We start from the raw sequence: 26,147 nt of genomic DNA, 5'->3' as shown, positions 1-26,147 counted from the left end.
CGGTTGGACCTCATTGCACGACAACGAGAGTCCGCCGCGTGGGCCGCAACGCGATTCGCTGTCCGATCTGGGGCGCAGACCCCAGCGCGATGATGCGGTTCCGCCGGATCGTGGGGCTGGGACGGGGCGGCTTGAGGGTGAGGGGACGGGGGTTAAAGGGGAGATAGATGAGTGGGGACGGAGATGAGTGGGGACGGCGCTCTCCGCTGTGAGGCTGCGCGGCGGCGCTGGTTAGAGGGGCAGCAGTCAGAGGTGTGCGGGGAGACTGGGGCGACCGCCACAATATTGAAGTTAATGAGGCCTGTTCGCAAGACACTGCTGCAGCAGACGAGCGGCTGGAGTTGTAATCATAGTAATGCAGGGACGTTGGAATTGATCTGTTTTCCCGTCGTCCCTTCTCCGAGAGAGCAGCTGGTGTCGCGTGGCTGGTGCTTTCGCCGTCAGCACCTTGGGTCACTGTAGCCTCTATGCTCGCCACAACGCACTCCACTTTCATGCCATTGATACAACTGGAACGTCGGAGATGCATGTCAGAGCGGGGGCGACTGGCCTTCGGCGCCACTACGCGACGCATGCACGGTACTGGAGTCTGCACGCCGCGATGCTATGGGTCGATGAGAAGCGGGGACGAGGAGGGACCTCCGGGACTGATGTCCTCGGGGTCTGTGTTGTCCCACGTTTCAGGCGTGATCTTCTGCACTCCCCAGTGCCAGTGATCGTCGTCCACCTTCGAAGAGGGGTGCTGCCGTCAGCCGCGTTCCCTACGAGTGGCTCACGTTGATTTCGGTGCTGTTCCCCATGGTGTGGAAGGTTGGGCGGAGACGAGGTGGCGACGTCGAGCTACATGCATCGATGCACCTAGTAGCTCAAGAACGCAAGTAACCCATGACGGCCCGACGATGCGGCATGCCGCTGTCACCTGGTGTGGAATAAGGTTGGCTAGCGTCTCTGGCTCGTAGCGTCTCTTGCTCGTGGCGGAGGCGGACGCAGCCGGCATTCGACATTGATTGGAAACCGGCCGTGAATCTCATTAGTGACTGGCACGAGTGATGTCACGAGCTGAAGAGAACTAGAGCTTGATGAGTTACCCCTGATCGCGAAGTCAGCAGGTCGGAGGCACCAGATAGAACAACGATTTGGGGGATTGGAGGGGGCAGCCCGAATCCATGAATGTGGCAGAAGCTCCCCCAAGGAATGCACGTGCGGACGGACTAGCCATTCGTTACCTTGAGTGTGACAGCGGTACAGCCTGATGGGCACAGAGGCACAGGTTCCACCACAGCTGGCTCCTTATCCACTTCTTGCCAGGCCGAATCGAGTCATGGGAGCATCTGCAGCACAGCTGGCTCCAAATGGTGACGGGACGTGGTTCGCCGGATCAACCTCACGCACGACTGCATCGCTAATGACTCTTTCTTTCTGACGTTCACCGTCCACCCAGCCCGCCGTCGATGGCCCCTGGAATGGAAGTTACGGACATGGCCTATGGCCTACGACTTGTCGGACTTCGGCTCCTCGGTGGGAGGCGCGCTGTCGTCGACGATGGGCGGGGGCCGAATGAACACAACCTGGTCACGCTTGGTGATGGACATGTCAGCGAGAATTTCAGACTCCAAGTGAGCCACCTCACCGAGGACATTGTGGCTAGTGCGAGTTGTAGTTGTTTGGTTGGGAGAGAGAGGAGGGATAGTTGTTTGGTTGAGAGAGAGAAGAGGGGTAGTTGAGGCTGCACCGGGGCATTTATGCTGTGGGACGACGACTGCTCAGAGGGTAGCGGCTGCACACTGCCAGTGGCCCGCTAGCAAGCTAGTTAGCTTGCCGCCTACATTAAAGTTGATAAATTGCTTGTGTGGCGTGAAGTTAGCTGTCTCTTCTAGACTACTCAACAACGAGCTGCCAGCTGGACGTCGCGGAGGCATGTGATTCTACTCTTCGTCCGCTAACTCTTAGCGGCGGGTCAGCTGCCAGCGCAGAGGCGGAGGTAACGTAGCCTTTGACTGGAGGAGACGGCCGGCGCGTTGAACACAGAATTCGTAGATACGGTCGGTGCCCATCCCGATGCAGCAGCGCCGGGCCGACACGTTCAGCTGCGCATACACAGCAGCGAGTGTCCGGCGGAGCGGACGAACCAACTAGTGGCGGCCTGATAACGATTGTTTGTGCCACACAACCCACCGACGTCATGACACCCTTGACGTCATCCGTGTCCGGCACAACACCGTGGAGCCAAGACACGGCGAGGGATCACCACCTCCGCGGCGACGGGCGATACATATGCAAGCAAGATGCAGCTGACCGGCACGGAACATTGCCACCCATACCCACTCGCTCACTCGCATCACCGTCCCAAACTCCAGCAACATGGTCGCAGCATCCACCTGGCAGACGCTCGGACTCGGCGTGGCGACCTACTACGTCGCGACGGGCACCGTGGCCTTCTTCTCGCCGGCCGCGAGCGCCGACCGGCTGTTCGCGCTCGGCTCGAGCGCGCTCGCGCAGAACCCAGACAAGTTCCCCAACAACGCCCAGAGCCGCGAGGACAAGGCCGTCGGCGTGGCTGGCAGCCTCGTGGCCGCGCGTAACCTCGCGCTCGCGACCGCCGCTATCGCGCTGTACCGCGACGGCAACTTCCGCGCCATGGGCACCGTCCTCCTGAGCGCTAGCGCGTTCATCGGTCTCCTTGATGGTGTGGAGATCTACAAGCGCCGCGGCCCTGCTTTGTGAGTGGGATGTGGGATAAGAATGATCAGCAGTGCTGACACTACCGTAGGGCTGGCGGCGCCGCGGCGCTCTTCTCTCTGTGGTCGTACATCGGCTACGCGCTCCAGGAGGGGTTCAACAGCTAGGCTTGAGGATTGGGACGGGCAGAGGTTTAAGTAAGAAGATGACAGAATGGAACAGATATGGCATGTTGCGGACAGGCGGTGCGAGAAATGACATGCCGATCGCTGTATCCCTGACTGTGCTCATCATCGTTCACTGATCAACGCTGATCGCCTGATCGTCCCGGACGATCAGCTCCCACTGGGTCGCCGCTGCGTTGACGCACCACTGCCACCAAATGACGTGAGCAATGAGTCCCAGGTGCTGGAGCCATGCGCTGGTCTCGTGCCAGTCTCCTGGTGGTCCCTGCCGGTCACTACCTCCGACGACCCGACCGGCTCCTCATGATCATATTAATTCATGTCAACAGCGTATCATGTTATACTAAACTAAACTCCTCTGACAACCCCTAACACCTCGCGCTCATGCAATCTCCTTGTCGTACTTCTCAAGGCCCTTCTTGATCGAAGGACGGCGGAGCATGGCGCCGATCGAACCGCGGCGGGCGTCGCTCGAGGACTCCTCCTTGTCACCCTTGCCGATACCGAGCTTGCGGACGGCGTTGGTGAGGGCATCGCCGACAGCGTGGGCACCCGAGTGGATGGCGTTTCCGACACCCTTGCCGTGCTCAAGCTTGTAGTCGTGGAGGTTCTCGGCAGCGTTCGCCTGCTGGGTGTGGCGAACGCAAACGGGGCAGTCGGGGTGTCCCCAAGGGTCACCACCGGCACCAGTGTCGGGGCGGTGGGCGACGTGAACGAGGTGCTCGGCGGCGTCGGTGGGGTTGTTGTCGCTGCGCTTGAGCTGGATCTTGGCAGCACGGGCGGGGAAGCCCATGTCAATCAGGCTCTGGAGGTTGTCCTCGAACGAGCCGGCGTTGGCGAGCTGCTCGGCAGTGATGGGGCCACGGGCGGCCTGGGCGGGGTCACGCGACGACTTGCGCGAGAGCGAGACGGCGGCGAACGACTGGCGGCGCGAGCCAGGGGCAGGGGTCATGGTGCCAACAGCGGCCAGCTGGTCGGCAGTGAGGGTAGCGTGACCGTGCTCGTTGGCGGCAGCGACCTGGGCGGGGGTGAGGGTGACCGTGCGCGTCTTGCCCGCGAGGGCGCTGGTGGCAGCAGCAGGCTCGCGCGACGCCGTGCGCGAGAGGGACAGGCCCTTCTGCGAGCCGCGGCGCGAGCGCTCAGTCGCGGCCTCGTAGTCAAACTCGGCACCAGCAAGCTGGTCGGCAGTCAAGGTCTTGGGGCCAGTAGCAGCGGCAGCAGGGGCGGGGGTGGGCTCGCGCGACGACTTGCGCGAAAGGGGGTTGAACGAGCCGCGGCGCGAGCGGTTGGCAGAGGCAGCAGCGGGGTCGTACTCGGCCCCAGCGAGCTGGTCAGCCGTCAAGGTGACGGAGGGGCCGCCGGCCTTGGCCTTCTCGGCCGCGGCTTCCGTCGCCGAAGGGCCGACGGTAGCGAGCTGGTCGCTGGTGAGGGTGATAGTTGGGGCGACGCCACCCTCGTGCGCGAGGGGGCCGACGGCGGCGAGCTGGTCGGCAGTGAGCTGGATCTTGGCTGCGAATCGTCAGCTGGGAACGGGGATGGATGCGGGCGCTCGGAGGCGCTGGGAGGGGGCTTATCGCGCTTCGGCGCCGTTCGCGACCACGTTTGTGGGTGACGTCGGCCCTCGCCATCGCATCCGCGGGGTGGATGCTTTGTGGGCACTGCACAACCAGCTCCCGTGGTCCTCCGACCTCCGCCAGGTCGCCGTCCTACTCACTCATTCTGTTGTGGTTGTGATAAATTGGTGTGCGATGTGGGGAGGACAAGTGGGGCAAAAATGTGACGCAAGCCGCTCGCCTTTTTATTGTCAGCTGTGCCGCTCGAGGCGGCTGGCGCAGAAGACGCCAGAGCGCAACCCGCCGGCGCCGGCACGAGGGCAGTTTGACCTAAACGCAGGAGCCATGGCGTCAGGTGGCAAGCGAGTGGCGTGGGCTGGCTGCAGGGGGCCGAAGGGCCGAGGGCGAGGAGGGGGGGCGGCCGCGGGGGACATGGGCAGCTTCGTGGCCGAGGCGTGGCTGGGGCTTGGCGCCGAGTTGGAGCGGGCGGCTGCATCTCAAGTCTTGGAGCCGTCCTGCTTGCCTCCTTGTTGATGACCACCTGCGGCCATCGCGATTCTCGGCGGCGGCCGGCGGCCCGACATGGCAATCGGCCAATGACATCATATGCCGCAGTGCCATATCTTGGCATTTGGCATGCAGTGAGGGTCGAGACCTTGCTCGACTATTCTTATGCACAGCAACTTCACTGCTTACATTGCATCTCACACGATCACTTCGGTCGTCATCGCCGACGACTGCGGCCCGCGGCGACGCATCCTTGGCATGGGGAGAGTGATACCTGGCTGAGAGGCGGCGGCGGCTGAGGCGGCGCCTGCGGAAGGCACGGGGCGTCGGTTCCAGCCAGCCAGCCATCGGCTCTCCGCGTCGGCGACCTCGGCTGCCGCGGCTGGCCTGCCTTCGGGACAATTGGGCCGACGTGGTGGGGAGGAGCGAGGGGGCGAGGGGCGACGTGCGCTTTTGAGAAGCGTTGATCATCCTTTGTCATCATCGCCATGATTGTGGACGACGCCGCTGCAAGGAGGGAGGTGGAGCCGGGGCGGCGGGCGGCGTGAGGAACGGCAGCGGTGAGTGGAGCAGCAGCCAACTTCTTAGGTTCAGCAACTGACGACACAAGATCCTCACTCACAGCCAACGACTCACGTCCACGGGCACCTCACATAACTCATCTGCATGCTCATACCAGTCTACCAGGAGTGGCGACGCCCTCTACATGAACACCTCGAGGGCGGTCATCTGCGCGGGCGTCGGCTGGACGAGCTCGGTCGCAGCAAGCGCAGTGACAGCCTCGCGTAGGCCGTTCGGTCCAAGGCTGACGCACAGTCCGCACAGGTTGGCGACGTCGTGTTCGGTGCCGACGGTGGCGAGGGCGAGGTGGTGGCTCAGGACGACCGTCACGTCGTCGAGTCCCATGAGATGGAGGACCCCGTCGCCTGAGTCGCCCGGCTTGGTGGTGCTGACCTCCGCCTTCAGCGTGTCGGTGCCGTGCTTGGCGCTGGAACGCACCGGTGCGCGAGGTTTGACGTCGCTCTACTGATTAGCGAGTAACAAAAGGACCAAACGAGACGCACGGTCGAGACGAGGTCGCTGGGGAGCCTGGGCATCTTGAAGGGTGGGGAGTTTGGAGAGACGACGCCAAAGCAGGGCTTAAAGCTGAAGGTGGAACAATGGAGCCGAGTGGGCTGGCATCATGTGGGCCTCGAGACGATGGGGACATGGTCACGGCATGCCTTGCGACGATCTATTCGGCTGACCGTACGGCGCTGTGGCGTCACCGAAGAGCGTCCGACCCACCGTTAACAATAACGTCTGACACATCTGAAACCAGTTCGTTGCTGTTGAGTGTGACTTGCATGGGCAGCGACACGGCCGCACTCAAGGACAATAAGGATGCCGTGGGAAGGCCGCGCACTCTACCACTCCGTGCCGTGACAATGGCTTCGGGCCACCCAGCAGGGCTTTCACCACCCAACTTTGACTGTGTAGCGATGTCCTGCATGCTACAGATACGGAAACCAACACCCAGCACCCACCGTCCTGCCAGCACAGCACTACATGAACAGCCCAAGCATCACCCGCTGGTCAGGAGTCGGCTGCACCAGCTCAGCCTTGGCAAGCGCCTCGAGCACGGCACGCAGCCTGGCAGGCTGGAGGCGTAGACACAAGTTCCACAGCTCTGCGCCGTTATCGTCCTCCCTAGAGGCGCGGAACAGGCGGTGGCTGAGCACGATGGCGACCTCGTCAAGCGTGACGAAGAAGCGCTGAGACTCGGCCACACGGGCGTTGCCGGCCGCCTTGAGCGCCGCGACGTCTGCCTTCAGCGCCTCATGTTCTGTCTTCAGCGCATCGTGCGATTCCTCCAGCGCCGCGAGCTTCTCCGCCAAGGCCGTGATGTTGGCCTACGTGCATGGCGTCAGCGTGCCGCGCCTGCGGAGAGACGTACCTGCGACGCGACAACGGTGGAGAGGAGGCATCTTAGCTCGCTGGTGTTGTCGACGGCCGGGTGGATCGGGCGGAGCTTGTTGGGTGGGGGCATTGCGGCGCGTGTCGATTAGTACGGTTGGGGGGTTCCCATGGTGGAGAATATAAGCCTCTGCGCTGGATGTGGGGCGAGAGCCGCTGGCCTCGTTGTGCTGGTTGAGTGTTTTATCGGGGCGAAGGTAGGGGTCTACCTTCGAGACACGCGCCCCAGGGCCACTATTGTTCGAGAGGCGAGTGCTCGTATGCATGTCACACGCTCACTACAGGTACGGCATCATGAAGCTCAGCTGCGCGACCGAGGGCTTGACCAGTATCGTCTTGCTTAGCTTGCCCAGCGTGGCATTCGCTCGCAGCGGTCCCATGGCGCGGAGGAGGGCGAGCAGTGCGTCCCGCGCGGCGCGGCTACCGAGGTGGTCGAAGCTGAGTGCTAGGCTGAGGAGGAGTACCGGGTCGGCGATGTACACTGCTTGCGCGGCCACGTCGTGCGCGCACCTCGCCAGCGCGGCGAGGAAGACGGGGTTGGACGGGCGCGAGGCGTCGAAGGGTTCCTTGCGCAGATTGTAGTCCTTGAGTTCGGCTTCGTACGTCACGAGCATCGCACGTGAAGGAGCGGGAGTGGTGTGCAGCTCCGTCTCGAGACGCTTGAGGCGGGCGTTGCGGGCCGCCATGTCGGCCTTGTGTGCTGTTGCCGCCTGGGTGGTTAGGTGGAGCGGAGGAAGATCAACACCTACCCTGTGTTCGGTGTACGCGGTGGGCACGGCTCGTTTCAGCATCCCCATAATGGGCGCGGGCTCGGGGCTGTCGGGGTCGTGATGGGCGGTGGTGAGGATGATCAGAGTTGATATCGTTAGCGGCATGGTGAGTAGTGTAGAAGCAAAGCAGAGGTAGGTGGCCAAGAATGAAGGAGAGTGAAGCTGGCGCCCATTCTACATTTCTCTACATTTCTCCACCTAGAAGTAACGACACATCATCTCCAGCTGCTCGGCCGACGCCTGAACAAGAGTGTTCATCTCGAGCTCCTTCACAGCCTCATGCAGCGCCCTCGGGCCCATCATCTCCACCAGCGCCTGGAGCTGCTGGCGTGCGGCGCGGGAGCCCATATTGTCGAACGCGAGGGCAAGGGAGAGGAGGACGACAGGGTCGGTGAGGTAGTTTGCGGTGTGTGTGAGGTTGCTCGTCACGCCCTGGGTCGCGTCGACCAGTGCCGTGTTTGCAGGCGAGAGGGCATTAAAGCGCGCCACTTCGGCATTGTACGCCTCCGTGTCGGCCTTGATCTGCTCTAGGGCGGCCGAGAAGCCGACGGCGATGGCGTCGAGGTTGGCCCGGATGGCCTCTAGGCGCGCCTTGATGGCCGCTAGGAGGGACGTGTGCTCGAGGAAGGTCTATGGTCAGGGAAGGAGCAGGGGGAGGAAGACGTACCACTGGCGTGTTGTGCAGCGTCGCTTCGACCCATGGCTCGAGGACGCCGACGACGGTGCCTGCCACCAGACTCGGGTGGTTTGGGGGCACCTTCGAGATGGTGAGCATCGGGAAGGTGATCGTTGGGTGCTTTGGCACTGGGGTCATTGGTTTCGCTGGAAGATGTGGTGAGTGAGGAGAGAGGTTGACTGGGTCATGGAATACATGCTGGGGTGACACGAGGTAGAAAGGACAGGGGGAATAAAATAGGACAGCAGCTGCCAATTACAATCTACATATCAAAGGTGCTTGATAATGAGGAGGAGCTGATCGCGGGTAGGCTTGCAGAGGGACGAGTTTTCGAGAGAATTGAGCGCTTCGCGCACGCCCTTCGGACCGAGTGCCTTGAGGAGGGTGTGCAAGGCGTCGGTTCCCGCTTGGCTGCCGAGAGTGTCGAAACTTAGCGCAAGGCTTAGGAGGAGGACGGGGTCTTCAACGTAGAAGTACTTGCTGCCGGGCAACAAGGTATCTCCATGAAGGTTCGCCTGGACCATCTTGAAGGCTTGAGAGAGAGGGCGGCACTGTGATCGGTATTGGTCTAATTGTCGCTCCACCTCGAGCACTGCCGTCTTGTCGTCGGCCGAAATCGCACACCCCAAGCGGACATGCCTATCTTTCCAGGCAGCCCTTTCCTTGTCATATGTCTGAGTGTCTGTGAGCACCAGAAGAAGTGAAAAGCGTAACTTGAAGGCGGTGTACTCGTCGAATGCCTCGACCTTCTCCAGAGCTCCGAGAATCGGCGGCCGAGTTGTAATCTTCTGGGCGGACACTGTCTGGGACGGTGATGATGTAGAGCGAGCAGGGACTGCTTGCGGGACTGAGCATGATGGGGCTTTGGTGAGAAGAATAAGGAGGAAGCAAGCGGAGTGGCGAATGTGGGCTGGGAGTACTGAATCAAACAAACGGTAGAGGCGGGGAAGACAGTGGGAAATACCTAGAATCAAAGCGAGGAGGGTGAGCACATGCAGAGCACACAGTGTGTCATGTGCATCGTAAATACAGTACATCACAGCCACGCATTCAGTTATGAAACGGGAAAATGAGTTGATACTGCTCATCCGTGAAGGGGAAGTCGGGATATCGGGCCTCCAGCTGTCGGACCACGCGTTCAGTCGATGCTCCCAATGAGTCGAGGAGCAAGAGCAGCGTGTGGCGTGCAGCCTTGCTACCCAGGAGGTCAAAGTAGACGGCGATACGCAGTAGTGCGACGGGATCAGTGAATGTTTGCACCGGATCGCGGGCGCACAGCTCGTCAATGACGCGGCGGGCTTGGGAGCGGCTGCGGGGTGGGACTGCCATGAAACGTTTCCACTCGTCTTGGTTGGCGTTGGAGTCGGCCTCGAGGTTGTCCCACTCTCGCCTGACGGCGTCCAACTTGGCCACAGCTTCGTCCACGTAGCTCCTGAAACGGGCCAGTCGGTACTCTACCCTGCTGGAGTCGGTTTGCAGGTTGTCGCGTTGCATTCGGAGGACAATGAGGCGGTTCAACGGCAGGTAGTTGGGCGGGGAACGCGTCGGGCGGCTGCTGTGCCCGGCTGTGGACGTATCCCTCGAGTTGAACGATCTGAGCCTCCAGGCGTCCAGATTTCTCCATGAGTGGAGGGAGCTTCTCCTCCTCCATGGTCTTGAGCGTAGAAAGGAAGCCGTGCTCCGCAGCTGCCTGCGCTACCTTTTCGCTGAGGTCCTTCGCGCTCGCCACCATGGTCCTTCCTGCTTCCAGGAGGGACCACGGGTGCGTGTTTGGGTTCTGGGGCATGGTTAGTTTTCCCGTCGCACCAGGGGCCACCTACCGGTGGCTCTGTCGCCGTCGTGGCCACCCCTTCGCGCCGTAGGATGCCGGTGATGCGCGGCAGCTCCACCCCGTTCAACTCCACCCCGGTCGGCTCGAGGACGATCGTGAAGGTTGGTGTGGTGAAGCTTGGGGTTGGGGGCATGTTGAGGTTTGTTTGGGTGGATTAGGTGGGTTTGGTTGTGGTTTGTGTGCGTGTAGAGTTGGGTGTGGGTGCGTGGGTTGAGTGAGGAGTGGAAACAAGATTGATCCGCGAGCGTTGGGGGCCTATGAACACGCCATGCAGTCGTGTTAGCAGAAGCTCTCTGTGAGGGTGATGTCAAGTCTACGCCCTGGTGTTGGTGGGGTGGAAGGGACAAACGTGGAAGGGATAGGAGATGAAAGGATGACGGACTGATCAACGACGGCAGGCGACTCGTGCGGGCCTCACCACATTGTCAGTCGACCACTTCCTCTTGTATGGACACACAATTTTGATTCATAGATGCTATTCTGAATGCACAATACTTGCTCCTCCCCTCATCACACTCAGTCCACGAACGACAACACAAAGCGTAACTGCTCGTCGTTGATGGCGAGGTCAGGCAGAATCTCCCCCAAGGAAGCCCGGACCTGCGTGCCCTCTAGCCCACTGAGTAGGGTACGCAGCGCGTCGCGGGCCGACCGGCTCCCTAGTATGTCAAAGTAGAGCGCGGTGCGGAGCATGGTGGCGGGGTCGGTGGTGGTGCGCACCCCGGATCTGCAGAGCTCGCGAATGGCCGTCCATGCCTTGCAGCGGTGCTCGTCTCGGACGGCGTGGAAGCGCGTGTATTCGGACTCGTACTTCTCTTTCGCGGCCTCCAAGTTGTGGGACTTGAGCAGGAGAGCCCCGATCTGGCCCCTGAGTCCCTCCGTCTCGCCGCCGACCACTTCCATGCGGCGGCAAATGACCTCGGACTCATCGGCGGCTGCGTTCAGTTCGTCGAGGTACTCGGCCAGAGCACCCTCGTCGGCGAGGCGGCTCTCCTGGTCAGGGTATGCCGATGATGCGACGTGGGGGGTAGTAGGAACGGGGGCATGGCGGGTCCCGGTAGTGTAGCCTAGCTTGTTGACCAGGATGTCGATGTGAGCACCCAGCTGGCGCCTCCACCCGATGAGGTGCATGTCGCGCCGTGCCAGCTGTCGCACTTCGTCGTCCAACTCGGTCCGCCACTTTTCATAGGCAACAATCTCGTTGTCGATCACGCCCATGTCCCTGTCCAGTGTGGCCCGGGTACGCGCCAGCTCGACAGGGTACGTTGCCGGGTTCTGCCGTCAGCTAGGGAGGGAGGGCAAAGTGGCTTACCTTGTACTGGGTGTCAAGTGTTGGGCGAGTCAACGCGTCCAACACGCCGACGATGTGCGGAGGTCCATTGGGCCTGGGGAGGATGGTAATCGTGAAGTTGGGGTAGGGGATGCTCATTGGGTAGGCTGGTGAGTGGATAAGAGGATGTAAGAGAGCACGAGGCCAGTTCTAGTTGATTTATAGATGTGACGAGGCGTGAGGATGAGGGCGACGATAGACGGATCATAGTTACCACCCGGGCCGTTCCTAATCACTCCAACAGCGTTGATGTATTGACCAGTTGTACGCCATTGTAAGGATTGATTACAATCTCGGAGTGTGCATACTGTGGACTACTTACGTCCTCACTGTCAGACGACCATTCCAGGTTGCGCTCAGCCGTCCACCACTAACGCGCAGCCCATCATCATTCCGCGTCTCCAAATCTGTTATCATGTAGACACTGTATTGTATGAATTTCTGACCCACTACAATGCGCCGCAATCTGCATGCATACTGCGCTGATGCATCAACTCGCACAAAAGTGTCAACAAAGCGTTGCCACCGGCTCTCTCCGCGACGGGACCAAATTTGCCACCCAATGTCGCCTCCACTTTCGTGGGTTGGTCGACCCCCCCCCCCCCCCCCCGGCTTTGTTATTGTTGACACACTGACTTTGTCTCGTTCACTTCTCTCTTTCGATTGTCACTCAACTCGTCACGACAACGCTCTGACCAAGAGCCACATTCTCATTTGTGATCTCAAAGCCCCTCTACTTCTCTCTCCTCACTCTTTGTCCAGCCCCTGTCCGCCTCGTGAAGAGGGCCGGCCGACACCTCGCGAAAGGGGTGTAGCGCGTGTTCTCACCCGGCCCACACCCCACCCGCACTCTTGCACCCCACACAGCACAGCCACCACACACCATGACGATAACATACAAGAAGCGGAAGAATTTCAACAGGCGGTCGAACGAGACTGCCTCGGGGGGGGCGTGAGTAGCGCGAGGCACACACCACTGCACCGCGTAGTGCTGACGTCACACCTCAGACGAGTACTTCCTCCAGCAGACCAGGGTCAAGCTCGAGCACCCAATCACCGCTGAAACGCTGCGCGAACACATCAACAGATTCCTCGTCTACGCGACCAATCTCAAAGACTGGCATGGATGCAACGGCAGCTGGGACGGGTGGATGGCCAAGGCCTTCACTAGATCGCTGCCCAACCCTCTCGGCCAGCGCCTGTACAAGGAGTGGGAGTACGGCCCCAAGCAAACATGGCCGGACATGGTTGCCATTGGACTCAACGAAGCGCGTTTTCTGGACAAGGAGGCCGAGGGGTACGCACCTGCCGACCTCGGGGCCGGGGCGCATCCCCCTAGCAATGCCCAGTCCACCATCTCCGAGGGTTCGACTGGCGCGAGATCGGCCAACCACAGGCCCAGAGGGCCGAAGCGCCAGAGACAGCTCAAGCTGGAGCGCTTGGCTTGGCCTGGTAATCCCGATCACAGTGGAGTGCCTCCGACCGACGCACCACGCGAAGCGATGCTCGAAACTGGGCCGGTCCACACCGGCACAGGCATTCGCCCTTGGGGGTCGTCGACCTTCTTCGTCTCCCAGTACGGGACACATTCGATCGTAAACAATGGTGGTCTCCTCATCAACATGACGCGGCTCGACCCTCCAGCGCTGTTCGCACCACCTGGCGCGGAGGACCATCCCGAGGCAAGATTAATCAAGGCTACTCACGTCGGGTTACTCGTGCTCCGCCGTTCAAGTGGCATCAACATCAGCATTCCCGAGGTCTACCTGTGCCCAAAGGCGAGCAACAATCTCCTCGGCACCAATGCGATGACGCGTGGCAAGTTTAGCTACGACCCCGACGCCCATTTCCTCACCCACGGGCCGAGCAAGACGCGCTTCCTCATCGACGACGCCTACCGCAGCTTCATACTCCCCCACTATGGCCCAGGGATGTGTCACCCCGTCGAGGTGGAGGACGGTGTGAGCTACTGCCTCGATGTGTGCAAGGTCGACCCGATTGCCGAGGAGGATTCGAGGGCTCTCTCGCCGACGCCCGAGCTGAACGAGATCGACGAGATCTTCGAAGTGGACTAAGAAAGCGCACACGGCTGTGTGAACGTGGTTACATGGTTTGATTGCTGGAGGCCCGAGGGGCATGTATGTATGCATCAACACGTTGTCCTGTTCTGAGGAGCCTACGTCTGACCACCTCACCTAGCTCACTGACCTGTGATAACGGCTAAACGGTTCAATTGCCGCCGACGGAATCGAAAAGCACGTCGGATCGAAAATGACGTCGGCGGCCGAACAGCTCTCTTTTGTCCTCTTTCACATCAACTCCGAGCTCTGAGCTCTCCCTCATTGTCCACCACATATCACATCTTGCTTAATCATACTCGCAGCACCGAGATCATTGCGGCGACATGTCTGGATCGCGCAGCAATGGTAACAGCGGACCACCACGGGGCAAGCCCGGTCGCCCACCTCAAGCTGGCCGAACCCGTGCAGGCCCATCACACCCGAAGGCTACATCCCAAGTACCTGCCGACAAGAGACGCCTCGGTGCATACACCGAGGAGCTCTTCGATCCAGTCACTTTGGAATCGCTCTCCGACCACGCCAATGACTTCGTGTTCATGAACGGGCTAGACGGGGACTGGGCTCGGCGAGCAACTATCAAGGAGCACGAACGGGCGGTCGAGCTGTTCGTCGACACTTTGCCAATGGGCATGGCCTTTCGTTTCCAAACGCGCTGGGACCAAGCTGGGGGCCGCATGTTTACCGACATGATCGACATTGTCAACGAGGAGATTGTGGAGCGTGAAGAGGCGAGCAGAACCGGTAGAAGGTTTAGGCCGTTCCCTGACGAGGATTTCAACGGCATGGCCATGCCCAAACTCCCGCAACCGGTAACGTGGCGAAGGCTCCTGGACCAGTACCTGTATTTCAGCGAGCAGTTCGGCGTCTATGCCTCTGGACACCGGTACAGCGACGAAGAGTCTTTGGCGGTCGACAACTTCCTCTGTGCCCTCCCCTTGAACCTTCGAAGGCGGTTCCGCCAGACTTGGGATGCGACTGGGTCGGGGAAGTGGGCAGACATGGTCGACATCGTCGAGCGAGAGGTGGAGCGCCTCAGAGGGTCGGCCCTACCTCCTGAGAGCATGGCGCTGCCGCGACCTCTCCCGTCCCAGAACACCACAGGTCCTTCACAACGTCCAGCGACAGCCCCAGAACCTGTCGAGCAGCCTCGCCTTGGCGCGTACACTCAATCCCTCCACGAACCCGTCACCCTCATCTCGCTCTCTGACCATGTCCATGACTTCGTGTTCGAGAACGGACTGGAGGAGGACTGGGGTACGCGTGCGACTGTCAAGGAGCACGAGCGCGCCGTGGAGTTGTTCCTCGACACCCTGCCAGGAGAGATGGCCTTCCGGTTCCAGACTGAGTGGGACCACATCGGAGGGCGTACATTCAACCAGATAGTCGACATCGCCAATGAGGAGATAGAGAACCTTGAGGAGGCGGAGGACGCAGGTGTCGAGTACGCTCCCCCAGTGTCTGTGGGTCGCAAGTGGATGTTTCCCAAGGTCAAGGCCCCCTACATTGCTGAGGGACTCGCCTCCCACCTTGCGGGTCATGCTTGCTCCCCGGATTACGACGACGATGAGCCACAGGACGAAAGAGCACGCCAGTTCGAGAAGTGGTCGCGCAGAAATCGACATATCATCCTTCCCCTCATCGACGAGTTCCTCTTTCCGCTGCCGGTCGACCTTCGGCGCCGCTTCCGTCGCGAGTGGGAGAAGAGTGGCAGCGCGACCTTCCCGGGGATGGCGAGGATCGCCAAATCTGAGTTGAGGTGCCTGCAGAAGAAGGCCTCGGCTACTCAAGATACCCAAGCCGCCGCGAGTCCAACTGTTGCCTATACAGGGATTGCGATTGTGACGACGACCGAGCAGCCCACGGCCTCACACACTGCCAGCTCCAGGCCCCAGCGGCAGGCGCGCGACGGCGAGTCGCAACGCCAACGCAAGCCACCTTCACCTCCTCGCGACGCGGCGGCCCAAGGTTCGCTTGCTGCCTCCATGGCCGGCCTGGGGATCTCGAGCCCTCCTGCCGAGCCCACGATAACACGACAAGCTTCCATGCCTGCGCAAGAACACTCAACTGCGCACAATATACCGTCTCAGCAAGTCCACACAGGCACCGGCACGCGTCCGTCTGGCTCGACAACATTCTTCATCACCACCGGTGGCACGCACTCTGTCGTCAAGGACCGAGGGCTGCTCATCAACGTCAAACGGCTCGCCATTCCAGTGCTGCTATCGCACGCGTACCTCACCCCCGACCCGGAGCACATGCTCTGTGCACGGCACGTCGGCACGCTACTCTTCCGTCGCCCGGGCGGACCGATGGACATCAGCATCCCCAACGTCTACTTCTGCCCTGATGGCGAGTTCAATATCCTCGGTCGTAATGCGATATCGCCTGACGGCTTGCGATTTGAGAAGGACGCCATCGTGTTCCATCATACGGGGCTGCGCTTCGCCAGCAACGACAACGGCCTTATCTCGTTCCACTTGCCCCACCACGGGCCGGGAGTCCACCGGCCATCGAAGCTTAGGAAAGACACGGCGTACATGCTCAGCGTTGGCAAGTATGAGTGGGTGGACGGGCAGCTGGTCCGCGCGGCGTAGAAGCTTGTCTCGAGTCAGCAGAATGCATGTATGCTCCATGTAACTGGGGACATGGGCTGACAACAGGTGCTGGTCTGTGACAGAAGTGAAGCAAGCTCCAGCGCATAGGTTGCCCTCCTTGTTCAGTTCGCACCGTGGCTGGCCCATCCCCTCATGTGCACTCGAGGAAGAAGCACCTCACCTCGAGCACAACGCACGACGGCTCCTACCGCGTCAGCCCTCGTCCCCCGTCTCCACTATAAAGGCATCGACCGAAACCTCTCGTTGCTTCAACCACACAAGTCCAAATGACAACCACCGACCCGACCACCACCCCACCCACAACGCACCCCATGCTCCTCCCGAACGGCTTCACCGCCGACGACCTCGACGCCCACTTCGACGCGTGGGAGGCGGCCGCCATACATGCCAACGGCGGCTCGCTGGAGGACGACCCATGGACGCACGTCTCGGCCTACCTCGAGACGATTGGCGAACGCGACCTTGACCTGGTCCTCATCCGGCGCTGGGCGTCGGCGCACCCCGCGACGTCGTTTTACGCGTTCCACAACATTGTCTACTCGGTCGGCGCGTACATGCGGGACGGCGTCCCCTCGCAGGGTGAGATCGACGCGCCTATCAAGGACAAGAACAGGGCTCTGAATGGCCACCTGCGCCCGCCTAAGGGATGCTTTTTCTGCGCGGGCGTCCATGGGGCCAGGTGCCCCGAGAAGGAGTTTACCCGTGACCTCTGTCGCCTGGGGTATGCACACGAGCGCGCGTCTCCTCCTGAATGGCCACTTGAGCCTTTCCCAGAGGAGGTTGCAGCCGAGGAGGCTTATGAGGAGAAGAAGCGCGGGCCATCGTCCAAGACGGCTGCATCCAAGACGGCTGTAGACGGCTCTAATGAGGCTGGGTCATCAAAGAGCAGCGCTAATGGGGCTGGGTCATCAAAGAGCAGCGCAAATGAGGCTGGGTCATCAAAGAGCAGCGCCCACCTCACGAACATTCAGACCGGCGACTTGCCCCCAGTCCCGCCGGCGCGTTTCGTGATTTGTGGCCCCACCACAGTCGTAAAGGACCGCCACCTCCTCGTCAACCTCAAGCGCATCCCCCTTCCAGTGGTCTCGGTATCGCCCTTCATGCAGCCCGCGGAGCCGTACATCGTCGCTCGGGCCATGGGGACGCTCGTCCTCCGTCCTCAGGGAGCGGAGCCGATTCAGATCGACAACGTCTTATACGCCCCCGAATGCGCACACAACGTCCTCGGGGTAGATGTCCTGCTCTCTGACCTGTGGAATATCGAGGCTGGCGTGCTCACTCATGCACCAACCGGGGCGAGCCTTCCCCTTCAGCTCGCAACCCTACCCGCGTGTGTACTTCACGCCTAGCGTTGTCAAGTCTTGTAAGGGCTGCAAGGGGTCTAATGAACCTGGGTGGTCACTTTGTCTTTTCTCTCATGAATGACATGCATTGAATTCTTTAAAAAGTACTACAAATACAGCGCACCACCTATGTACTTCACAGCCACAGGCCTCGCCTCAACGCCAGATGTGGTGGGCAATTGCCCCAGTCCCCATGACAACCCCTTGCATGGCAACCCGCACCCAACCTTCGAGCAGCGGAAGGGGGATTGGCAGCAGGTCCCAAGACTCCTCCTAATGCACCCTGAATCCAATGTCTCCTCCGAGGATATCCTTCGTTGCTTCAGGCGCGCAGAGCGCGATAACCCACATCATCGGCGGCTGGTCGGGCCCGGGCTTGAGTTCAAGGGTACCGTATTCACGGGCGACGGCCATGCCGCCATTGGCGGCGAGAACCACTGGGAGGGCGAGTCGCTGACGGTTGAGGAGGATAGTGGGGTTATTGACGACGCAGACGGGGATCGGAGGTGCGAGGAAGGCCGGCGGGATGGGCGTTGTGCGACGCCCAGCCGAGTGCGGCGGGGAAGGCGGAAGCACAGGCTGCACGGTGAGGCGGTGATACGCGGGGTGCTGGGGCGGCGGAAGCGGGAGGTGGTGCGCTGGAGGCTGGTACCATTGAGTGGTCGGGGCTTGACGAAGAACATGGGCGGGGGCGCCGAACGGCTCGCAGAATCCATGCGAAGGAGGGCGGCGAGCAGCGTGGCGGGGATCGGCTGTCTGGCGACAGGGCTGAGCAGGGGGCATGGGATGGTCGGGCAAGGAGTGGTGGGTGATCGTTGAGGGCTGCCGAAGACGTCTTGGACGGCGCATTTTGTGAACGGTGCAATGTTGAGAAAAGAGGGATTGGCGAAGAGAAGAAGAGGCAAAAGGACCGCCACGCCGTGTGTAAGAGGCGAGGCGAGTGCGTTGGCACGTCCTGTGCGTGCGTCGTTCCTGTGGCTGACTGGACTGGCCCTTCCTCTCCCTTCCGCCATGCCATAGCCTCGCGCATCCCGCACAGACCCCAGATCCTCTGATGCATATAAGTATAGAGCTTGAGAGAATCAGACACCCCAACTTTCTCTACCGCCAACCTTGTCACCCTACAACGCCACCGCACAATGGCACCCCTTGACTACGCCGCGATTCTGGCCCGTAAACTCAACCACCCGTTCACTGCCGCCCAGCTCCTTGCGCACTTTCGAGTATCAGAGGCAACACAGAAGGCGATGTACGACATCGACAACATGGTCTACCCGTCACCACAAGGTGCCGAGCATGTTGCAGCCTTCCTGCGAACCGTGCCGCCCGCCTTCGAGAGCTCGCTGCGTACCCTGTGGATGAGCCTCCAAGACAGCCAGTGCACTTGGGCATGGGCAACCCTGACGCTCGTGGTGAAGAAAACCGCGGCGTACATGCAGAACGGGGTGCCCTCCCCGGCCGACGTGGCCGCGTTCGACCCCGCATCACCCATCGCCATGAACGGGAAGAAGCGGCTCAAGGCCACTGGCGTCCCGACATGCAAGTTCGTCCCGACATGCAAGTTCTGCGCGAGCATCCACCATTCCGTCGACAGATGCCCCGAGATAGCCTACATCCGTGATCTGGAGAACATGGGATACGTTGGGCGGCAAGCTGGGGCTCCCTCACCTGCGCCGACCGCTGAAGCATCCAACTCGCGCAGGTCGTTGTCAGCCATCCAGTCGCCGCCAGCGCTCGCACTGGCGTCGCCAAGTGCCGACCACACGACTCTGGACGTTGACGCCTTCCTCCGTGAGCCGTATTGGGCGGAACTGGCCAAGAAACACCCGTTGCCCGACTTTGGCAATGGACCGTGGTGACTCGCGTCTGTTCCTCCATGACTGCCTCTTGGTCAACTCGCTCGGCCGGCTTCGTATCCACATCACATCTCATTCTCCACATTCGCCCAAAATGGTTTCCACCCACCCTAGTAACATCGACTGTTCAAACGGCCCTTCAAGTCTGCATACAATAGCGTCTGCCCCTCGAGCCCTCACAGCTTCTCCAACGCTCGGCACCCACTTTCGCCCTGGCCCTCCTGTATCAGCGGCATGCTACATAGTGAAATGACATGTAACGCCAAACAATGAGAATGTCCATGCATCTTATCGCGTCCCTGAGGGCGAGAAGCCAAGCTCCGCGCCACCGCGAAGCCAGAACCACGCCACGCGCGACACACTGGTCACCGTGCACCAGCACTGACCTCCGCAGGTCAATGACCCAAAGTCTCGACTTTTATGTGACTCATTCCCCGTCTTCATACCCAGCTCACACTTGCTTCCATGGTCAGGAAGAGACGACGACACCGCTACCACCAGCCATCCCTCCATGACCGGCTGTCCTGGCCGCTCGAGGATGGCTGCACCCCCGACGAATTCGAAGACCACTTTGAAGCGTGGGAGGTCGCGCGCAACGAGTGGAACTGCGTCTCTCTGGAGGACGACCCCGAGGGACACGTCTGGGCGTACATCTGCACCGTGCCGCCAGACTTCGGGGACGAGGTCCTCCAGACGTGGGAGGCGGGCCACGAGCAGTCTTTCGACCAGTTCACGCTGCTGGTCAAACTCGTGGCGCGGTATATGCGCGACGGGGTGCCGACGGAGAAAGAAATCGCGGCCTTCAACCCGGAGCACAAGGTCGCTGTCAATGGCAACCCCCACTGCGGATGCTGGGAGGCGTGCTGGGTCTGCGCTTGCCACTGTCACTGGCCTTCGAACTGTCCCGAGCGCATCATGATGCGCGCGCTCGAGGACATGGGGTACGTCCAGCCAAGGGATTGGGCGCCTGAACCGCCAGTCCCGTACCGCCTCGTTGGGGACGGGCACGAGAGGCTCGCGGTGAACACGGGTGCCGGCAAACCGTCGGGGCCAGCCAATGGCTCGGCAACATTCCATGTCTTCGCTGCCGCCTACGCGGGCGAGTCATACTCGGTCGTCAAGTCCCAGCACCTGCTCGCCAACATGAAACGCCTTGCCCTGCCGGTGGTCTTCACCCTATCCGACCTCAGAGGGGTCGCATTCCAAAAGACGCCCATCACCATCGTCGCACGGCATATGGGCACCCTTGTCTTCCGCATCTGTGGGGAACAACCCATTGAGATCGACAACGTCTACTTCTGCCCCGAGGCCCCGTACAACATTATCGAAGACTACCCCGGTGGTGTGGTCGAGTGGATTTACGAATGCAAGGATGGCGACGGCGAAGTGACACACCTGAAGACGGGCGTGCACTTCCCGTGCAACGAACGCAGCTAGCTGGCATTCAATGTGCCGCATGGCGGCCCTGGGGTCTGCCAGCCTGCAGAGGTGGAGGATGTGGAGGTGTGCTCTCTGATCCTTCGAACGGTTGCATAGGGCCAACCTTGCATAGAAGCAAGGAGATGGAGGGAGAGTAACGAGGGTTTAGATGTTGCGAGGGTGCATTATCAGATGCGGGCGAGGCGATTCCAAGGGAAATCAGTCGCGTCGAGAACAAGCACCCCAACTCAATGCCAGTAAACGTATTCATGAAGGTATTCTACAAGCCGTGAGGCAGATTCCACAAGCTTGAGGTGGTGCGAGCGCACTAGAGGCGGCGACGGCGCGACTTCACAGTTTCCCAAGGCCCGTCCCCTTCGTCTGCAAGTAAGCACTCCAACGGGCTCCAAAGCTCACTCTTGGCTCCGGTACCGCCCCCTGGAGCTTGGGTACAGTAGTGGGACGGCTAACGGGGTTCTTGCTCTCCTTGTTTCCCCTCTTCGGATTGGCCTTGGGATCGGGTTTGAGGTCGGTCTTGGGCTCCGGCTTGGGCGTCGGGGCCGACTCAGCGGCCGCTGGGAAGGTGCGTGAGTCACGAAACGGCGGAGTCCAGAAATGAAACTTACTCGGAAACTCGTTCGGGTCGAGGGTGAGAACAGGTTTTGGAGTCGCAGGAGTGGCCTTGGGAGCGACCTGGACCGACTTGGAAGCCTTGGAAGTCTTGGGAGTCTTGGAGGGTCCCGCCGGCACGGCCTGCCGCGAGCCGCTGGCTACTGACGCTGCTGCCGTCGCCACACCGGCGCCGGGCAGCATCTTTTCCCAAGATGACGTCTTGGGACCCGGCAGGCCCTTGTATGGAGGTGGCCGGATGACCTTGGGCCCGTTGGGTGAATAGTTCTCGGTGGGCTTGGCTGGTGCGCCGGGTACGAGTTTGGGTGGAACTGGAGGCGCCATGTTGGTCGGTTGGGTTGGATGTGGTGTTGAGATGAGTTCGTTCCGCGTGGATTTGGGGTTTATGTAGATTTCTGAGGATGCGGTGCGGTGCGAGCTCCTCGCGACTTGGGCTGATCCTGGAGCTGTTGGACTTGGGTCCTGGAGTGGGGGTGTGGCGGGGTGTGCCGTTGTAAGTGGCACATTTTTGCCTCGCTGGCCGATTGTGTGCACGAGCGGCCGAGGTGGATCAGCGCAAGTACAGTAATCCCTATGTAAATTCTTGTATTCTTCCACCGAGTGTAAACAATGTGGTGCTGGGACAACTTGCTCCGCAGAACACGAGCAGCCAAGCCGCTGCCATAACACATCTATGCAATAAACAGTAACTACAACAAGATTGGGTTTAGGGCCATAATATGTACAACTGAGCGCACTCATGCAACTGTGGAGCTACTCTCCCCGTCCTCGGCGGTCGATGGCGGGGGCTGCAAGTGCACCAACGCCACTTGCCGCAACGACGCCGGGTCGGGGCAGGCCGCCCTCTGGGCCACCTGGAACAGGCTACAGCAGCTGCCGTCAACGGGGTACCGGGGCACGGGGAAGAAGTGCTTGAGGGCATACAGTGGCGCGCGGAGGGCGCCGCTGCTGCCCAAGCGGAGCTGGTGGCACAGCCACGCGTCGGCCGTGAGCACGCTGATCGGCGAGTCGGGCGCGTAGAGCACGTTCTCGACCACAATACCAGCTTGGATGTCGCTGCGCCACAGCACGAGGATGCCCTCGTGGAGCGCGGCCGCATCTTCGTTTCCTGAGATCCCGGTAGACGCTACCACCGGCAGCACGATGCGCCGCAGCCCCGCGAGCAAGGAGCGGTCGTTGACGACGCAGTGCGTTGCGTCCGCCGAGACAAGCACTGTTGCGAGTGGCAACGGACCTGGAGCTGTCGGCTCGACCGGTGGTGTGAAGGACGCAGTCGTACTCAGGTGGACCCAAAGCGCTGCGGTGGTCACGGTTCCCTGAGCACGGGCGCCGGGCAGGCGGGGAATGTGCCTTGGACGCCGGAGCGCAGTCGGCGGGGGAGGGACCATGGGGTTTCCGCTGCGAAAGTGTGGGTTGGGCGGCTGGGTCGGGTAGAGTGGCAACAATGGAGCCGGGGCGACGGGAGCTGCGGGTCGGCGTACCCACCTGGAGGGGTGGTTGACCGCGGCCATTGCGTCGCAGACCGGTAGCTCGGAGAACGCCTTGCCCTCGTGGCAAGGACAAGCACAGTACTCGCACCAGGACTCCCAGCACACGACGGCCTCGTGATAATCCATATTACGCCCGCCGCAGAGCACGATACGCCTCATCTCGTCCCAAGTGTGCTGCGTTCCCTGCTTCCAGACGAGCAGTACCGCAGCCTCGACGGTCTCTGGTAGCGTTTTCACGAATTGTTCTGCGGGCCACGTCGTGGTGTTGGGCACGAACTCGGGGTCGAGCTTGAAGTAGTGCGCTTCCCACTCCTCAAGGTGGGTGCGGAGCTGATTGCTCGTGAACGGCTGCTCGAGCCTGGTCAGTAGCGGGGCTAGGTTCCTAAGGTTCTCGCCTAGGGGTGCCATGCTGGTTATGGTTGTGGTGTCGTTGTGGTTGTGACTGTGGTTGTGACTGTGGTTTGTGGTGTGGCTTTGGCTGTGGTCGTGGTGCTTAGACGAGTTAGTCTCGCGAGAACTGTGAGTTCATGTAGGCTGCTGAGGAGTGGTGCGGCGCGAGGTCTGCTTGCTTGAGCTCATGCTTTGGAGCAGTATGATCTCCTTCCTGGAGAGTGGTGGGAGTGTGCCGTTGTGTGTGGCGCATCATTGCCACAGTGGTCTATTGTGTGCACGAGTGACCTAGGGACCACCACCAACTGCATTGTCCGCCACATTCCCATCAACCGCCACACTCATGCTTCCAACTGCATCGTTGTTCGTCACAAAATCGCAATGCATGTACATGTCACGTCGTAGCTACAGGTGCAATTGTGCAGCAGGCAATTGGCTGCGTCGCCGCGCAGCCTCTCTCTCCATCAGTCTACTCCAACTCCCCTACTTCCTAGTCCGCGCCTGGCCCGCGGCCTCTAACTGGTTGATCCTATCGCGGATGCTTAAAATCGAGTTGGTGCCGCCTGGTCGGCTAGACACGGCAAGGGCACGAGTGGCCGGGGCACCCTGCTGTAACTTTGACACAGTGCTGGACACGGTCGACGGACGCGAGGAGCGCGCCGCAGAGACCACCGACGACGCCGGGGTTGACATTGTCGTCCTCGTCTTGGGCACAACGACCTCGCGCTTCGTCGGGCTCGGCGGCGCCGACAGCTTCGTGCGGGCCAGAGCGACGCCCGCACCGGGCGCCTGGATCATCGATGTGCGGCGGTTGGCTGTGGCGCCGCCCGCGTCAGCTAACGGCCGGGCTGTGGGGTTGGCGGGACGAGCGATGCGCTCGGCCGCCGAGCTGGTCGGGAGAGTGCGCGTCGTACCGGCTGTGGTTGGGCGCATGGTGCGCGACGCGGCCGGTGTGATGGCGGACGAGGCGGTAGAAGCCAGAGACATGGCAGATGCCGACTTGGGCATGCCACTCGGCAGGGGTCGACTCGAGGCCGGCATCGTGCGACGAGTAGTGGGGACCGGACCAGAGGTGACGCGTGCTCGTGGCTCATAGCCTTCACCGGAGCGAGATAGAGTCCTGGTGCCGCGCGAGAGGCCAGCGTCGGGCTTGAGGGCGGTGGCCGTGCGCGACGTACGCGACGTCGAGGTAGCTGCACTGACCGCGCTCACCTCACTGCCTGACCTGGTGGAGCTGGCGCGGGACGGCGAGTCCCTCGTGCTGGGACGCGTGAGTGAAGCAGCCGTCGAGGTACGCGATGGGACCGCTGTGCTTGTGGCGGTGCGAGCGGCTAGAGCCGACCCAGTACTCGTACCCGTACGGCGCGCAAGAGTCGATGCTGCGCTGGTGGATGAGGCAGTTGCGCGTGGCTCGGGTCGGCTGAGAGTAGTCGCCGGCCGGGAAGACATGGAGCGCAATGAGCCACTCCGAGGCATACCACTGGTGGTGGCGGGCTGACGGGCAGCTGTGGCAGGCACGGGGTCGCGGGGGACGGCATCCGCCCAACGGTCAGGCGACGATGGCTTGAGCAGCGACGACCCAGGCGTGCGTGTTGAAGTCGCAGTCGCAGTCCTCGCGGTGGCGGCACGCCTCATCGTCATCGGCACGTCGGAGTAGTCACGAGCGGCTCGCGGAGTGGCCGGGACCCGAGCAACGTCAGCCTTGGCAAGCGTGCCTGCCAGCGAGCGAGTCGAGCCAGACGAAGGGAGCGGTCGCGCTGAGAGTCGCTTCGGCGGGTCGGCCGTGACGGTGCTTGACGAGTCGGACCTGGGAAGGGCACGGGCAGAGTCGGATCGAGGGAGTGCGGTGTTCGAGTCTGACCGCGGCATAGTCTTGAGCGAGTCGGAGCGGGCAATGGTCTTGAGCGAGTCGGACCGGGCCAGCGTTCGCGATGATCCCGAGGCAGGGATGGTTCGCGTCGAGTCGGACCGGGTGATGCTGTGCGACGAGCTCGAAGGCGGGAGGCTTGACTTGGTGCGTGTGGCAAGGGCATCGCGGGCTGAACTGACTCGTGGTCCTAAGGCCGGCGGGGCACTCGACTTCACCTCGCGTCGCGTCGCAGGAACGGGAGCGGGTTGCTGGGTATACCTCTCCGCTAACCTGCGAATGGACGTGGACGGGGGAAGTCCACGGGCAGTGACAACCGGCGTCGGTGCGGTGACGCGCGACGACGGAAGCGGCGGCTTGATGGGCGTGGGACGCAGGCTGGGTGGCAGGACGTCGTCGTCAGACAAGTCGGCGAGCTCGAAGCCAGCACTCGCGGCAAGGAAGCTCTCCTCGGTCCCACTGGGCCGCTTGGGTTTGGCCGACTTGACGAGGAGCGTGCCGAGGTCAACCGTCACGTCGGGGTTGTTGGCCGGCGTCGAGAGGAGGTAGTTGCGCGACGAGGTGGTTGTGCGGCTCGGGGTGCGCGAGCTGCGCGCCGGTGTGCGCTTAGTCGACGGTGTCGCAGCTGGTGGGGTGAGTCTGAAGCTTGCGCCGTCGAGGAGCACGGCGCTCGTGTCGTGCTTGAGCGGGCTGCTGTTCTTCGGAACGGAGAGGAGTGTCGACGCGGCGAGGTTGGCGAGGGAGCGCTTGCTCTCGAGGCGCGCAACGGCCGAGCGAACCGGCGAGTGGGGCTTGGCCTGCTGTTCCGGCTCTTCCCTCAGCGACGAGAGAGAGGTACCGGACGAAGATGGGGCGAGGTGCCGGCGGCGTGGGGGAGGCGCGTCGTCGAACCTCGAGGTGTCGGACTCGTTGTCAAGTGGTGGTGGAAGGCTGAGCCCGATGCCGAGGGACTTTCGCCGCTGGTGGTTT

The 26,147-nt window shown here is 61.5% G+C and overlaps 17 protein-coding genes across 17 annotated transcripts; 6 read left to right on the top strand and 11 right to left on the bottom strand.

Moving 5' to 3' along the window:
* Positions 1 to 2,314: 2,314 nt before the first annotated feature.
* LOC62_06G008050 (uncharacterized protein) lies at positions 2,315 to 2,914 on the top strand. Its single transcript, XM_062774575.1, has 2 exons — positions 2,315 to 2,720; positions 2,771 to 2,914. Exons 1-2 carry the CDS (start codon positions 2,362 to 2,364, stop codon positions 2,844 to 2,846), a joined length of 435 nt encoding a protein of 144 aa, XP_062630559.1. The 5' UTR covers positions 2,315 to 2,361; the 3' UTR covers positions 2,847 to 2,914.
* Positions 2,915 to 3,165: 251 nt separating this feature from the next.
* On the bottom strand, positions 3,166 to 4,877 carry LOC62_06G008049 (uncharacterized protein). The gene is made up of 2 exons (XM_062774574.1): positions 4,579 to 4,877; positions 3,166 to 4,373 (listed from the first exon to the last, which is right to left on the bottom strand). Exons 1-2 carry the CDS (start codon positions 4,580 to 4,582, stop codon positions 3,247 to 3,249), a joined length of 1,131 nt encoding a protein of 376 aa, XP_062630558.1. The 5' UTR covers positions 4,583 to 4,877; the 3' UTR covers positions 3,166 to 3,246.
* A 749-nt stretch (positions 4,878 to 5,626) lies between these two features.
* Positions 5,627 to 6,021, bottom strand: LOC62_06G008048 (uncharacterized protein; the record flags this gene model as incomplete). Its single annotated transcript, XM_062774573.1, has 2 exons — positions 5,627 to 5,947; positions 5,989 to 6,021. 2 exons carry the CDS (start codon positions 6,019 to 6,021, stop codon positions 5,627 to 5,629), a joined length of 354 nt encoding a protein of 117 aa, XP_062630557.1.
* A 447-nt stretch (positions 6,022 to 6,468) lies between these two features.
* On the bottom strand, positions 6,469 to 6,953 carry LOC62_06G008047 (uncharacterized protein; the record flags this gene model as incomplete). Its single annotated transcript, XM_062774572.1, has 2 exons — positions 6,469 to 6,816; positions 6,861 to 6,953. The coding sequence occupies 2 exons, from the start codon at positions 6,951 to 6,953 to the stop codon at positions 6,469 to 6,471; spliced, it is 441 nt and encodes a 146-aa protein (XP_062630556.1).
* Positions 6,954 to 7,158: 205 nt separating this feature from the next.
* LOC62_06G008046 (uncharacterized protein) lies at positions 7,159 to 7,755 on the bottom strand (the record flags this gene model as incomplete). Its single annotated transcript, XM_062774571.1, has 2 exons — positions 7,159 to 7,590; positions 7,630 to 7,755. The coding sequence occupies 2 exons, from the start codon at positions 7,753 to 7,755 to the stop codon at positions 7,159 to 7,161; spliced, it is 558 nt and encodes a 185-aa protein (XP_062630555.1).
* Positions 7,756 to 7,848: 93 nt separating this feature from the next.
* Positions 7,849 to 8,464, bottom strand: LOC62_06G008045 (uncharacterized protein; the record flags this gene model as incomplete). Its single annotated transcript, XM_062774570.1, has 2 exons — positions 7,849 to 8,280; positions 8,318 to 8,464. 2 exons carry the CDS (start codon positions 8,462 to 8,464, stop codon positions 7,849 to 7,851), a joined length of 579 nt encoding a protein of 192 aa, XP_062630554.1.
* A 131-nt stretch (positions 8,465 to 8,595) lies between these two features.
* Positions 8,596 to 8,850, bottom strand: LOC62_06G008044 (uncharacterized protein; the record flags this gene model as incomplete). Its single annotated transcript, XM_062774569.1, has 1 exon — positions 8,596 to 8,850. One exon carries the CDS (start codon positions 8,848 to 8,850, stop codon positions 8,596 to 8,598), a length of 255 nt encoding a protein of 84 aa, XP_062630553.1.
* Positions 8,851 to 9,376: 526 nt separating this feature from the next.
* Positions 9,377 to 10,290, bottom strand: LOC62_06G008043 (uncharacterized protein; the record flags this gene model as incomplete). Its single annotated transcript, XM_062774568.1, has 3 exons — positions 9,377 to 9,785; positions 9,868 to 10,103; positions 10,147 to 10,290. 3 exons carry the CDS (start codon positions 10,288 to 10,290, stop codon positions 9,377 to 9,379), a joined length of 789 nt encoding a protein of 262 aa, XP_062630552.1.
* A 383-nt stretch (positions 10,291 to 10,673) lies between these two features.
* LOC62_06G008042 (uncharacterized protein) lies at positions 10,674 to 11,586 on the bottom strand (the record flags this gene model as incomplete). The annotated part of the gene is made up of 2 exons (XM_062774567.1): positions 10,674 to 11,432; positions 11,470 to 11,586. 2 exons carry the CDS (start codon positions 11,584 to 11,586, stop codon positions 10,674 to 10,676), a joined length of 876 nt encoding a protein of 291 aa, XP_062630551.1.
* Positions 11,587 to 12,122: 536 nt separating this feature from the next.
* LOC62_06G008041 (uncharacterized protein) lies at positions 12,123 to 13,562 on the top strand (the record flags this gene model as incomplete). The annotated part of the gene is made up of 3 exons (XM_062774566.1): positions 12,123 to 12,439; positions 12,575 to 12,784; positions 12,827 to 13,562. Exons 1-3 carry the CDS (start codon positions 12,372 to 12,374, stop codon positions 13,560 to 13,562), a joined length of 1,014 nt encoding a protein of 337 aa, XP_062630550.1. The 5' UTR covers positions 12,123 to 12,371.
* Positions 13,563 to 13,891: 329 nt separating this feature from the next.
* LOC62_06G008040 (uncharacterized protein) lies at positions 13,892 to 16,162 on the top strand (the record flags this gene model as incomplete). The annotated part of the gene is made up of 1 exon (XM_062774565.1): positions 13,892 to 16,162. One exon carries the CDS (start codon positions 13,892 to 13,894, stop codon positions 16,160 to 16,162), a length of 2,271 nt encoding a protein of 756 aa, XP_062630549.1.
* A 332-nt stretch (positions 16,163 to 16,494) lies between these two features.
* LOC62_06G008039 (uncharacterized protein) lies at positions 16,495 to 17,532 on the top strand (the record flags this gene model as incomplete). Its single annotated transcript, XM_062774564.1, has 1 exon — positions 16,495 to 17,532. One exon carries the CDS (start codon positions 16,495 to 16,497, stop codon positions 17,530 to 17,532), a length of 1,038 nt encoding a protein of 345 aa, XP_062630548.1.
* Positions 17,533 to 17,799: 267 nt separating this feature from the next.
* LOC62_06G008038 (uncharacterized protein) lies at positions 17,800 to 18,309 on the bottom strand (the record flags this gene model as incomplete). The annotated part of the gene is made up of 1 exon (XM_062774563.1): positions 17,800 to 18,309. One exon carries the CDS (start codon positions 18,307 to 18,309, stop codon positions 17,800 to 17,802), a length of 510 nt encoding a protein of 169 aa, XP_062630547.1.
* A 356-nt stretch (positions 18,310 to 18,665) lies between these two features.
* Positions 18,666 to 19,385, top strand: LOC62_06G008037 (uncharacterized protein; the record flags this gene model as incomplete). Its single annotated transcript, XM_062774562.1, has 1 exon — positions 18,666 to 19,385. One exon carries the CDS (start codon positions 18,666 to 18,668, stop codon positions 19,383 to 19,385), a length of 720 nt encoding a protein of 239 aa, XP_062630546.1.
* A 462-nt stretch (positions 19,386 to 19,847) lies between these two features.
* On the top strand, positions 19,848 to 20,819 carry LOC62_06G008036 (uncharacterized protein; the record flags this gene model as incomplete). The annotated part of the gene is made up of 1 exon (XM_062774561.1): positions 19,848 to 20,819. One exon carries the CDS (start codon positions 19,848 to 19,850, stop codon positions 20,817 to 20,819), a length of 972 nt encoding a protein of 323 aa, XP_062630545.1.
* A 333-nt stretch (positions 20,820 to 21,152) lies between these two features.
* On the bottom strand, positions 21,153 to 21,755 carry LOC62_06G008035 (uncharacterized protein; the record flags this gene model as incomplete). Its single annotated transcript, XM_062774560.1, has 3 exons — positions 21,153 to 21,182; positions 21,219 to 21,376; positions 21,428 to 21,755. The coding sequence occupies 3 exons, from the start codon at positions 21,753 to 21,755 to the stop codon at positions 21,153 to 21,155; spliced, it is 516 nt and encodes a 171-aa protein (XP_062630544.1).
* Positions 21,756 to 22,168: 413 nt separating this feature from the next.
* LOC62_06G008034 (uncharacterized protein) lies at positions 22,169 to 23,329 on the bottom strand (the record flags this gene model as incomplete). Its single annotated transcript, XM_062774559.1, has 2 exons — positions 22,169 to 22,829; positions 22,917 to 23,329. 2 exons carry the CDS (start codon positions 23,327 to 23,329, stop codon positions 22,169 to 22,171), a joined length of 1,074 nt encoding a protein of 357 aa, XP_062630543.1.
* Positions 23,330 to 26,147: the final 2,818 nt, after the last annotated feature.

Source organism: Vanrija pseudolonga, chromosome 6 (assembly GCF_020906515.1).
Source record: "Vanrija pseudolonga chromosome 6, complete sequence".
Lineage (NCBI taxonomy): Eukaryota > Fungi > Basidiomycota > Tremellomycetes > Trichosporonales > Trichosporonaceae > Vanrija > Vanrija pseudolonga.
This window is presented reverse-complemented; position numbering and strand designations above follow the sequence as displayed.

Excerpts from the sequence above, each read along its gene's own strand:
- LOC62_06G008050 (XM_062774575.1), top strand. The coding sequence starts at position 2,362 with ATGGTCGCAGCATCCACCTGGCAGACGCTCGGACTCGGCGTGGCGACC. Across the intron at positions 2,721-2,770 it reads AAGCGCCGCGGCCCTGCTTT|GGCTGGCGGCGCCGCGGCGC; the intron begins GTGAGTGGGATG and ends ACACTACCGTAG.